The sequence below is a fragment of the Rhinoderma darwinii genome, chromosome 1 (genome assembly GCF_050947455.1).
Source record: "Rhinoderma darwinii isolate aRhiDar2 chromosome 1, aRhiDar2.hap1, whole genome shotgun sequence".
In the NCBI taxonomy this organism is placed as follows: domain Eukaryota; kingdom Metazoa; phylum Chordata; class Amphibia; order Anura; family Rhinodermatidae; genus Rhinoderma; species Rhinoderma darwinii.
Window position 1 is genome coordinate 563253881 of NC_134687.1, and position 13283 is coordinate 563267163.

Genomic DNA, 13283 nt, shown 5'->3' on the forward strand with positions numbered 1-13283 from the left:
GAGATTACGCTGTAGCTAACAGGTTACAACGAGATTACGCTTCCTTTGCTGTAACTACCACAGACAGAGTAACGAAGTGCAGGGATTGTGAATGGACATCCCGTGGAATGGACAAAATCATTAGCATAAATCTAAAATTGCTAATAAAGTGGTGAAAACAGATTGTTTTTTTTTTTAAATAAAAAGCACTGCTGTCCCCTACATTATAGCGCTGATCTCCTTATGTAGGAGATAGGGCACTTATAATGTGGTGACAGAGCCTCTTTAAGGCTCAGAGCCCATTTTTCAAATCAGACCTATTTCACTTTATGTGGTAATAACTTCGGAATGCTTAAACCTATGCAAGCGATTCTGAGATTGTTTTCTCGTGAGACATTGGGCTTTATGTTAGTGGTAAAATTTGGTCGATCTATTCAGTGTTTTATTTGTGAAAAATTGCAAAATTTAGAGAAAATTTAGAAAAAATAGAATTTTTCTGACTTTAAATGCATCTGCTTGTAAAACAGATGGTTATACCACCCAAAATAGTTACTAGTTCACATTTTCCATATGTCTACTTTAGATTGACCTAGTTTTTTGAACATTTTTTTTGGACGTTACAAGGCTTCGAACATAAACAGCAATTTAGAAATTTTCTTAAAAATATGAGAGCCTTTTTTTTTCATGGTTCAGTTGTGAAGTGGCTTTGAGGGGCCTATGTATTCGAAACCCCAATAAAACACCCCATTTTAAAAACTAGACCCCTCACAGTATTCAAAATAGCATTTAGAAAGTGTATTTAACCCTTTAGGCATTTCACAGGAATTAAAGCAAAGTGGAGGTGAAATTTCCAAAATTCATTTTTCTTTCTGAATTTCAATTTCATTCAATTTTTTTCTGTAACACAGAAGGTTTTACCAGAGAAACACTACTAAATATGTATTGTCCTGATTCTGCAGTTTTTATAAATGTCCCACGTGTGGCTTTAGTGTGATCGTGGACTAAAACACAAGCCCCAGAAGCAAAGAAGCACCTAGTGCATTTTGAGGCCTCCTTTTTTTTTATTTTTTATTAGAATATATGTCAGGCAGCATGCCAGTTATTTTTACACAACTTTTTTTTTACTTTATTACTTTGTCCCACTAGGGGACTTGAGGGCAGGAGGCCCTGATCACAATTCTAATACACTGCACTACATGACTTTATCAGGACCCACTAGGCTTCCGTAGATGGCATAGCCGGACGCCATGGTTAGGCATCTGGTTGTCATAGCCGCCATCGCCGCCCCCGCTATCATGTAGCGGGCCGTCGATGGTGGTTTAACCCCTAACAAGCCGCGATCGCTATTGAACGTGGCTTTTAAATGGTTAATCAGCGGGGACACCGCGATCGGTCCCCGCTATAGGAGCTGCGGCAACCGCTGTACAAGACAGCAGCTGTCACAGCTCGTGTATGTGACGGGAGGACGGCCGAAATGGCCGTTACTCCCGTGGCGTCCCATTCCGTCGTGGAGCGCGAACGGGATGGTTTCCATGACGGAATAGTACGTCACTGAGCGTTAAGGGGTTAAAGAACCTGGAGGTAATCTCTAACCCAGAAAAAGAGTTTGCAAAAAAACCTATGTAGGATTATACTGCAAGGAGGAGCAGCCACCAGATGGTGCACGTCCTGCTCTAATGTAATTTGCTCAAACAACCAAATGTTGATATTTAAGTTCCCTTTTAAATGTTCTCACTACAGACGGTCACCGTTGGTCGGTAGGGTGCAAGGTAGGAATTCTAATATTGTAATGTGTTATGAAATTTTAAAAAAATTGACCCGTTCAAGTTACTTGTCTAGAGGTAGACGTTCCAAAAATCTCTTCAATGTATGCTTTGAATCAGTGCGTCTCAAACTGAGGCGAGCCTCAATGGTAAGGCTCCCCCCGATTGTTGGCAAGGTTCAGCTTTGACAAGTGATTTATATGTTGCACAGACCTTTTTATGGTTTTACCAATCTTTGATTTAGCAACATGACTGACTCCTTTGTGCTTATTTAATGCTGTTCTGCATTCAAGAGAGAAATTTGGGGTCAATTTATGTTCTGGCTGGTGAGAACCCAGTAGTGAAAGATTGAGAAGCCCAGCTTTAAATTACTATATGCCGATATATATATACTCCCTTATATTTCATTGTGTTTGTTTTACTAATATTTTGTCCTATGGCTCTAGGAGATTTGCATAGCGAAGAACAGTGAAAAGATGCAGCAGCGTTTTCAGACCGATGAGCAGTATAGAATTCATGGCACACAAATGGTGAGTTTGCCTTTTAAATGCTTACAACTTTATACATTTACGCTATGGAAATTCATATTGTTCCTGTTCTTTTTTCTATAAAAGCAAGGAACGATGTGTGTAATGCATGCTGTTGAACAGGGGTTGTCCCACCACAACAACTTATCGCCTATACACAGGATAGGTGATAAGTATTTGATCGCTGGGGGTCCCACCACTGGTACCCCCACCGATCAAGAGAATGAGAGTACCAAGCCCTTGCATGAACGGAGCGGCAGTTCACGCATGCGCGCTGCCACTGCAGTTATACTCAATGGGAGTGCTAGAGATAGCAGATTACAGCGCTCATCTTAGAAGCAACAGATGGGAAAAGCACCTTCCTTTAAACCCCATTCTTCTTAGTGCACCTGTCCTCAGGCCACTAAGTCTGCAGTGGGTAAGGCCAGTTCCGTTTATAGGTACTTGGTTCTCTGGTGGGAGGCAAATTTCTACTTTTCAAGGAAGTCTGGCTCTCTTACACGCGTATGCCTGGAAACAAACCGTTGTCTCCCCAGAGAATAAGATTTGTACACCTTACACCAGACAGGTTCTTCCAGTATACACCCACTCAGTTGCCTGCTTCAAGGAAGCGTACCTACACAGCCCCATTTGCCTGTCCCACCAGCGCTTCTTGTGTCTTGCTGTCCTCCCTCACCACTACCAGTTTGTGTCACTCCAAATTCTTTCTGTGGTTATGGCGCTTCTTTGTTCCAGGGTGATTTTAGTTGCCCTCTATCTGGACGATATTTTTATCAAGTGCCCTTATCGGGAGGACAATCTGGCCCGTCTACAAATCACTCTGGCACAATTTGGATGGAGTGTCAGACTTCTTTTCCTGGAGATGGTATTCGACACTGGTTCGGCTCGGGTCCTCCCTGCGGCAGGGGTCTGTGCTTTGCAGCAGGGCACTCCCACTTCTCTCTGGTTCTGGGCACCATGGTAGCTTCCATCGAGGCCATTCCCTCTGCCCAGTTTCACACTCTTCTGCTTCAGACTCCCGGTGGAGCCGCTCTTCGTATTCTCTGGATTGCCGAATCATATTTCCCTCGTCCGTCCGTCACTCTCTGTGATGCCTCTGGTCCGCTCCTTTCTCCCACTTGCCGCTGGCAGGTCCTCTTCACAGATGCCAGCCTTCGTGGTTGGGGAGGTGTTTTCCGGGATCTCACGGTGCCAGTCTTCCAATCAACATTCTATAGCTGAGGGCAATATTCCTCTGTCTTGGTCACAAACGACTCTTCTAGCTCGCGGCCCAGTCCGACTGCAGATAGACAATATCATGGCAGTTGCTTACCTCAATCATCAAGGCTGAACACAAAGTTAGGCGGCATTTAACATTCTGGAGTAGGCGAAAATGCACGTTCCTGCTCTCTCCACAGTTCACATTCCCGGGGTCTCCATCGTGAACAGTTCAAATGGGCCTTTCATTATGAGGTGTTCAAACAAATTTGTTCCAGATGGGGCATGCCGGAAGTGGACTTACTGACGTCTTCACTCAGTTGGCAAGTTTCCGTCTTCATTTTCCGAAGACTGAAACGCGGTCGGCGCTCTGGTGCTCACATGGGATCACTTCAGCCTGATTTTACATTTATCCCTCTGCCGCCTCCTTTCCTATCTCCTCAGGAGGATCAAGACTGGGTGGGGTTTCCAGTCATCCTCGTTGCTACGTTCTGGCTGCGCCTCTTGATACGCTGATGTGGTGGGGGATACTGGCCGACATTTCCTGGCGCTTACTTCTTTGGCACAATTTGCCCTTTCGGGGGTCTCTCCTCCACCCGAGTTTGCAGTCGCTACATTTAACAGTTGAAGCTACAGTGCTAATGCGAATGGCTTATCGCAGTGGTGGTCCACACCACGTTGAAGGCCTTCTTCAGCCCGTACCTATTACCATACTTATTGTGAAGGTGTGAGGATCTGCATCTTCTGTCCTTTGTCAAGTATCCACAATGTCCATTCCTTTCAAAAGACCTCTAGCATCTAAATCTGATTTCGGAACTTTCTTACAGGGGTTTGCCCACGTGGTGCCCCGCTATCGGCCCCCAACTCCGTCTTGTAATTTCACTTTTATTCCCACTGCCATGCAGTCTGCGCCATCAGGATAACTATGCCCTCCTTTTTGCCAAAGGTGGTCTCCTCCTAAAGCAGATTTGTCCAATATTTATGCGGCCCTGTCTGAGGGCAGCATTATGAAGTGACAGACGCGCTAATTGACACTTTACAATCGGGAGAAAAGTGTCAATCGGCGGCGGGGAGCATGAATATATTTACTTGCAGCACTAACCTCGCACAGCAAGTGTACGTTTTAAATACTCCTAAACTACTTAAAGGGATTCTGTCACTGGAAATTGCCCTATAAAAGCAGCAGCACAGTAAGATTGTACAGCCCCATCTGAATATAATGCTGTTTTGAGTTTTCAGATTCGTGGCTCCATTGCAGAAATATAAGTTTATTTGTAATATTCAAATTAGAATTTTACGGCTCTACGTTCTCTCTCCAATCCGTCCCTCCCTTTCTTCTCTTATTGACAGGGCCACTGAAGTTTCACGGGTCGAATCTGCTCTACTGTGCATGCGCCGATTACGTCACATTACGCACGGATTAGTGTAACGTAATCGGCGCATGCGCAGTAGAGCCGATTTGACCCGTGAAACTTCAGTGGCCCTCTCAATCAGAGAAGGGAGGGACATACTGGGGTGGTAACGTAGAGTGGTTTGGAGCAAAAGGTGACGCTCTCGTTGGTCCAAAAGGCTCATTAGCATATTACGAATAAACTTATATTTCTGCAACGGAGCCACGCATCTGAAAAAGGAAAACCACATTATATTGAGGTGGAGCTACACTATCTTACTGTGCTGCAGCTTTTGTAAGGCAATTTATGGTGACAGAATCACTTTAATATTTACCTAATAAGTGATAGTATGCTGAAATCTGCATGCCTGTCATTTCTTTATGCTGCCCTCAGACAGTGCAGCATAAATATCTGACCGATCCGCCCTAAAGGGGCATTCCCAAAATCATAAATTATTCACAGGAAAGGTGATCATTTCTGATCATTGGGGGCCCCACCATTGGGAGGAGGAGCTTGAATGGAAAGGCGATTGAACATGCTCCATTCGCATTCTATGAGAAAGACACACAGCCGATCGCTGCACTCAGCTTTTTCCGTTATTCCCATAGACTTTGAATAGAGTGGCAGTCAAGCAGCGAGGAGGATTTGGGGGTTCAGGATCCCTGTTCTCCTGATTGGTGGAGGTGCCAGTGGTGGTGCCTCAGCAATTGGAAAATTATCACCTATACTGTGGATAGGTGATAATTTTAGGATTTTTGGAATACCCCTTTAAGCAGTTTTGAGCGTCTTCAGGTTTTTGGTTCATAAAAGCCCTTAAAAAAAAAAAAAAAGCAAGACTAGTTATTTAATGGCCATGGATATATTGGGATATAGACTAAAATAATTGTTAGTGACTGAATAATGAAGTTTAAAGAGGCTCTGTCACCAGATTTTGCAACCCCTATCTCCTATTGCAGCAGATCGGTGCTGCAATGTAGATAAGAGTACCATGTTTTTTTTGTTTTTTTTTTAAACGAGCATTTTTGGCCTAGTTATGACCATTTTTATATTTATGTAAATGAGGCTTTCTAAAGTACAACTGGGCGTGTTTAAATTTATGTACAACTGGGCGTGTATTGTGTATGTACATCTGGGCGTGTATTATGTGCGTTACATCGGGGCGTTTTTACTTCTTTTACTAGCTGGGCGTTGTGAATAGAAGTGTATGATGCTGACGAATCACCACCATCCACTTCTCTTCGCAACGCCCAGCTTCTGGCAGTGCACAGACACAGCGTGTTCTCGAGAGATCACGCTGTGACGTCACTCACTTCCTGCCCCAGGTCCTGCATCGTGTCGGACGAGCGAGGACACATCGGCACCAGAGGCTACATCGACTTACCTGCAAACGCCGATGCTGCTGCAGAATCAACTGTAGCCTCTGGTGCCGATGTGTCCTCGCTCGTCCGACACGATGCAGGACCTGGGGCAGGAAGTGAGTGACGTCACAGCGTGATCTCTCGAGAACACGCTGTGTCTGTGCACTGCCAGAAGCTGGGTGGTAACGAAGAGAGGTGGATGATGCTGATTCGTCAGAACGCCCAGCTAGTAAAAGAAGTAAACACGCCCAGATGTACACACACAATACACGCCCAGTTGTACTTTTACTTTAAACACGCCCAGTTGTACTTTAGAAAGCCTCATTTACATAAATATAAAAATGGTCATAACTTGGCCAAAAATGCTCGTTTTAAAAAAAAACAAAAACGTTACTCTTATCTACATTGCAGCGCCGATCTGCTGCAATAGCAGATAGGGGTTGCAAAATCTGGTGACAGAGCCTCTTTAATGTATGTGTATATATAACGAAGATAATTTTTTTTCAAAGCACATGTTTGGAAACGTAGTTATTTGTTTCTTTTTTTGATATGCATTATGTCTTCTCTTTTAGGCACGAGACAAGCAACAAGATGAAGAAGATCGCAAAAGTACTTGGGTTACTCAGGAGCGACAGAAGACTTTGGACAGGCTACGCACATTTAAGCAGGTTAGCTCCTTGTAGCATACAGATATGCTTAGATTAGCAAAATATGTTTCGCTTTATATACACCTGGAGTTGTAGAGTGTATGGCATTTATTAATAAATGACGACATTCTGACTGACTGGTTTCATGGTAGTAAGATCTTTCCTGTGGTAATTATTATAAGGAATCCTTTGTTTCACCCATACGCTATGCTTGAAGAACTGGCAATTTTAAATAGGGAGAAGGTCTTTGTGCTGGGGTGTTTTCTTACTTCATCGTTCTATAATTAATAGTTGCTTTTTGTATTCTCATGACACAAATGTGTTCTTGAGTCTTAAGGTGTATGTTGTAATTTCCTTTCTACAAACCCAAATGTGTAGTGACATGACCATATATCTATTCCAATGAGGCTTATTTACTCCGCAATGAAAAGGTTGATCATACTATATGGCAGGGAAAATCCTTTATCATGGGTTGAAATTATTCAATAGGACGTTCCTCAAACTAGCTAAAGAACAATCAGCCCCAGATATTGGATATCACGCGGGTTCCTGTTGTGGTAGGATAGGAGGTCCAGGTGTACAAGGCCCTCTTACTTGAAAAGTCATATTTGACTATACATGGAGGTCTTCCTAAGTTCCTTAAAAAATGGAAGTGGTGGATTGATACCCTTGATCCTAGCGATATACATAATGTTTCAGAAAGCAATTAGAATACTTTTTTTTTTTTTTTTTCCCCCCTCTCCTTCTTGTTTGACGTTCGCTTCCGAGCTTACTTCTCCAGTGGTAGGGGGTGGGTAAGGGGCGAACGCTTCATTTACTGTTTCTGTTTTGTAATTTGGCACGCTAATGAACATTATAAATTAAAATAAAAAGAAAGATGCAGCCCAAACATGTTCAGTACGCGGTGGACACATCCTGATCTGTTTGTGTAACTCCTATTCACTGCACATGCTTGACTAGAAGTATCATTTTTATAAAGGCTGTCCGCACTTTGGGTCCATTGTGCTAGAGAAGCAAGAACGTGCCATCAAATGTTGATGTACCCTGTCGTGGCAATAGTGACTAATTATTAAGTAGGGTTTTACACTTCTCAATTTATTTGCTTGCTAAGGCTAATTTTATCTTTGTTTAGCGACATCCTGGGCAAGTATTCCTGAAATCAACCAGACTGCGTTTGACTCCTAGTAGAAGAAAACCCACCGGAGGAAATACCCCCAGTGTTGATGAACCACGATCCCTCTCGGTCATTATTCAGACACAACGGATACTTGATGTGGATTCGCCAGAAAATTTACGGCCTTTGGACGTTGAAAAGCTCCAAAGCCTAAAACTTGAAGATAATTTATTACCGCCTGATGTAGATACCTCTAGACTTCAGGAAACAACTTCACTACCCACTTTAACTCATGAAAGACTTGAAACCAATTCTGTGCAACCCCTTTCTCTTCAACTGTCCTCCCTACCGCCGCCGCCACCACCACCACCTCCACCCCAGCAGAAGGAAGCAAATCCTTTAGAAGTCCGAGTTATTCATGTTAAGAAAGAGTCCGAAGAGACTGCACCCCAGACACCTGTTAGCGGCCCTTTGTCCCAATTATTTGACAGCAGTCAGCTTCTCAGTGCCAGGAAAAAACTGAAGAAAACTGAAGCTCTAGAAGGAATACAAAGAAGACGAGGTATGGAGCAAAGTTTTACAATTGTTTTTTTTTTTTTTTGTTTTGTTTTTTTTAATTAAATTGCAGTAGAAAACTATTGGCAGTGTGGTGTACATTTACACAATTATGTTATAGCTATTACCTGACTTGTAGTATATGTTGTTGTTTTCTTTAACATGGGAGCCTATGATCTATATATGACACTGCATGACTTCCGTCACAGGCATCCATTAAACATATACGTCATGGGTTTTTCATGAGGTGTAAGTTTATTGGAAGCCATAATAGCCTATGGGTGACGGGGTGCCATACAGTGGTATTGGTCAGAGGAATAGACAGATGATCTTCCTTGCTTACATAGAACATCCTGTTAGCAGCCTTGTTGACTTACATAGTGCATGAATGGATTTTATATTGGTGATTTTACAAGTCCTCGGCCATGACGGTACATAGTTTCATGACGGTACATAGTTTCATGACGGTACATAGTTTCATGACGGTACATAGTTTCATGACGGTACATAGTTTCATGACGGTACATAGTTTCATGACGGTACATAGTTTCATGACGGTACATAGTTTCATGACGGTACATAGTTTCATGACGGTACATAGTTTCATGACGGTACATAGTTTCATGACGGTACATAGTTTCATGACGGTACATAGTTTCATGACGGTACATAGTTTCATGACGGTACATAGTTTCATGACGGTACATAGTTTCATGACGGTACATAGTTTCATGACGGTACATAGTTTCATGACGGTACATAGTTTCATGACGGTACATAGTTTCATGACGGTACATAGTTTCATTAATGAAATAAAGATTAGAATCTGTAACAACTTTTTATTGAAATAGTTTCATGTTAAAAATAATATTTTTGTCACTTATCTTTTGCAGTGAGCTCGCCAATGGATGAAGTACTGGCATCACTAAAACGTGGTAGTTTTCATTTGAAGAAGGTGGAACAGCGAACTTTAGCTCCTTTTCAAGATGAGGATGACAGTAATAATATATTAGCGCAAATCAGAAAAGGGGTAATGTTGAAGAAAGTGCAAAAAGATGTTTTAAAAGAATCCTTCACACTTCTGCCTGACACTGACCCACTGACACGCAGCATTCACGAAGCACTTAGACGGATTAAGGAGGCCTCGCCTGAATCAGAGGATGAGGAGGAAAGTTTGCCTTTCACAGACTGGGAAAACTAATTGGTATTAAATCTTAACTACATTTTATAGTGAGTAACTATTGTAAAAAATCGGTTCTAAATGTGAAATATTATAAATAGAGGGCTCATTTGCTTTGCTAGAACTTCTCCTGACTGCTGGGTGACTGTCATTCCCTATGAGTAGTCACTTATTGCAACAATGCTTCAAAAAATACATTTTAATAGTGAGCCGATCGTATTGCATTCTGAATAATTTATTTAAAGCAAATGTCCACCCTTGTACTCCATTTATGGATAGATGGCGATGCAAGCATCTCTTTTTATCCTAAGGCCATCAATTTTGAAGAACCGAATAACCTATTTAAATAATACAAGATGGGCTACCCCACCAGAAAGCTTAGCGGCTTAAGAAATTAATCAACGTTGAATGTTGGACCTAGAAATAACATTTGGCAGATTTGCTTTTGTGTCTGCGTCTTGAAAGTGTAGAAAAAATGTGCCAATTTTGCTCATTTTGGTGCATTTCATTTTACACTAATTCAAGAACAGATGTTTGCTCCTCTCTAGACTCTTTCAAAAAGTGTCTAGTAAAGAAGGCGTGGCTTAGCGGGGAAGGGATGTGTCTTATAATGTGCCAAAGTGAAAACTAAGCCAACCAAGAGTTGGTATAAGGAGGAGAATTTTTTTTTCGCAAGATGTACCAAATTTATCATACAGCATGCGCCACTGGCACATCTTCACACTGTCTGGTGTAAGTTTATGCTGTATACATGTTAGACCGCTTAGTAAATCTGCCCGATGGTGTTAAAAGGTGGACATTGGAAAACAAAGTTTTTCACTGGTGTTTCTCTTACTTTTTGTTGCCATTTAGATCTTCGAAATTCGAATCATAGTCTACCCATTACAGTGCCCCACAGTTAATCACTTAGATGCATCCACACATATTTAAATCCGTTTGCTTAAAGAGGCTCTGTCACCAGATTATAAGTGAAAAACGATCCGTTTTGAGCAAGTTATGAGCAATTTTAGATTTATGCTAATTAGTTTCTTAATGGCCAACTGGGCGTGTTTTTTACTTTTTACCAACTGGGCGTTGTACAGAGGAGTGTATGACGCTGACCAATCAGCGACCAATCAGTGACCAATCAGTGTCATACACTCCTCATTGTTCCAGCCCAGCTTCTTTCACTGCACAATCACACTGTAACAACGGGCTGGAACAATGAGAAGTGTATGACGCTGATTGGTCAGCGTCATACACTTCTCTTCACAACGCCCAGTTGGTAAAAAGTAAAAACACACCCAGTTGGTCATTAAGAAAGTAATTAGCATAAATCTAAAATTGCTCATAACTTGCTCAAAAATGATTTTTTTTTCAAAATAAAAAACACTTATCTACATTACAGCGCCGATCAGATTATGTAAGAGATATACTCTGGTGACAGAGTCCCTTTAAAAATTTGTATTCAGTTATCTTCTAAGAAAGAAAAACAAAACATTTATTCTTAAGGAAATTGGCACAAGCCGTTAAAAACTATTGCTGCCATTAGAAATAATACACAGAGATCCACAATGCAGTGCTGGGATCTCCTTGGCAGTCGGGACTGGAAGTATGTGAGTGGTAACCTGAAGATCAAGTGTTGTCAAGCACTAGCCACATATAGGGCTTTCCTGACTTCTGTTTTTGATAGAATATCATTAGGATATCCGTTATAGGGCAGAATTTATGAAGCGCTCTACCATAGGAAACTTGCAATTTGCACAAAAACTTCTCTCTTTTTACACCGCCTCCAGCGGGACCATGGGGGCCTGATAAATTTACTATAATTTACACCGTAAAACTGGCCTCTTTGGTTCTTGTGATCGATGTTGAAGCCCACCCACATTTGTGGTGTATCCTAGTGATAAAAGGGTAAGAGTCAGAAATCCCTTTTAAAATATTATGTAGTATTTCAATTGGTTTGTCCACTACCCCTTTAAACTATTTTATTTTACTATATACAGTGTTTAAATGCTTTATACACATTTGCTATTCATAAAGGTGTCTTTTATATGCACACACAGGTGGATCTCATGAACGATTTGAGATACCCAAAGCCAAATTGAATTGCTTTTACTGCATGAAGAAAAGAATGAGGCGGTGTCAAGTAAATCCAATGAAGAGCTTCTACTATTGCGAAACCTCATCAAATGGTAGATGCGGTTAGAAACTTGATATAAGTCATGTGATACATGTTGGACGCTATGAGCTTTCCTTAGCTTCCAAAAGCCATTTTTATCTTCCTGTCGCTTATTGGCCAGTTCAAAAGTTTGGTATTTTGTATGGCAAATTCTATTCAATTATTTGTGAAGTTGAGTTTACGAAAGACATCTTTGAAATCATATCACTGGATGCACTGAACCCAATCCATGTGAAGGAGAATGACGATAAGTGACCTCCTTTCCACCAACAGTATCAGACACTGTATTAATCACAAGTAGATTGTGTGCGGTTTACTCCAATCATGGATCCAATGGATTGCAGTAACATTACAGTGAAGCAACATTTCTTTAAAGAGTCGGCCATGATTAGGTGCTTGCCGTTACTTAACATTACTGAATATCATCCTGAGAGTCGGGTAAGGTACACCTGAGCCTTTGGTCTGATGTCTCACGCACTCTTTCTCTTCAACACTGTTGAAGTGTTGCCATGGACAAAGTGCTTTTTCCATGCTGTTCAACAAATCTAGCTGCTCACGCAACTGACTACATAATGTGTATAAGGGGCAGTTAGTCATTTTACTAATTCTTATATTTTTGAATTTTTATTATTTGATGGCTTTTTATTTTGTTTGTCTTGAATAGTCACTGCACTTTGAAACAAGTTATTTGCTTTTGATAGCCAATGAGATATCTAACCTATTTCTAAATCACATTAGTTAAAAAAGAGAAAAAGGTCCTGGCCACTAAGGGTCTCACTTCCTCCTCTGCCTGTTGCTATGTGTTCTACATCTCTAGCAGCAGAGACAACAAGCACAGGAAGTGGTGGACGAGCCTTTGATTCTTCAGTCAAGCTCCTGTGTACTGCATTGAGGTTTTGAGTCCTCTCCTTCAGCTTCTCCAAACAGTGTGTGCCAGGTAAATCAAGTCTTCCCTGTAAATATTGCTACCCACCTAGGACTTCGTTCACATCTGCGTTGGTACTCTGTTCGTGGGTACCGTCGGAACTTTCCGTCAGGGGAACCCATGAACGGAATCCAAACGGAAACCATGGGTTTCCATTTGCATCACCGTTGATTTCAATGGTGACGGATCCAGTGCAAATGGTTTCCGCTTGTCACCGTTGTGTAAGGGTTCCGCTGTTTTGGCGGAATTAATACCGTAGTAGACTGCACTATTCATTCCATCAAAACAGAACCCTTACACAACAGTGACAAGCGGAAACTATTTGCACCGGATCCGTCACCATTAAAATCCATGGTGATGCAAATGGAAACCTATGGTTTCCGTTTGTTTTAGTTTGGATTCCGTTCATGAGTTTCCCTGACAAAAAGCTCAGATGGAACCCCTAAACGGAGCCCCAACGCAGATGTGAACGAAGCCTTCGCTCTC

General features: G+C 41.8%; 1 protein-coding gene across 2 annotated transcripts in view; it reads left to right on the forward strand.

Moving 5' to 3' along the window:
- Nucleotides 1-12961, forward strand: part of JMY (junction mediating and regulatory protein, p53 cofactor) — a 61861-nt gene extending 48900 nt beyond the window's left edge. The window contains exons 7-11 of one of the 2 annotated variants that reach the window (XM_075838749.1): nt 2189-2272; nt 6788-6883; nt 7995-8538; nt 9425-9761; nt 11757-12961. In XM_075838749.1, the coding sequence (XP_075694864.1) occupies nt 2189-2272; nt 6788-6883; nt 7995-8538; nt 9425-9732 (1032 nt within the window). In that variant the 3' untranslated portion in view covers nt 9733-9761; nt 11757-12961. The remainder of the gene's footprint in view (nt 1-2188; nt 2273-6787; nt 6884-7994; nt 8539-9424; nt 9762-11756) is intronic. The other variant, XM_075838748.1, reaches the window with a different exon arrangement.
- The last annotated feature ends 322 nt before the right edge of the window (nt 12962-13283 follow it).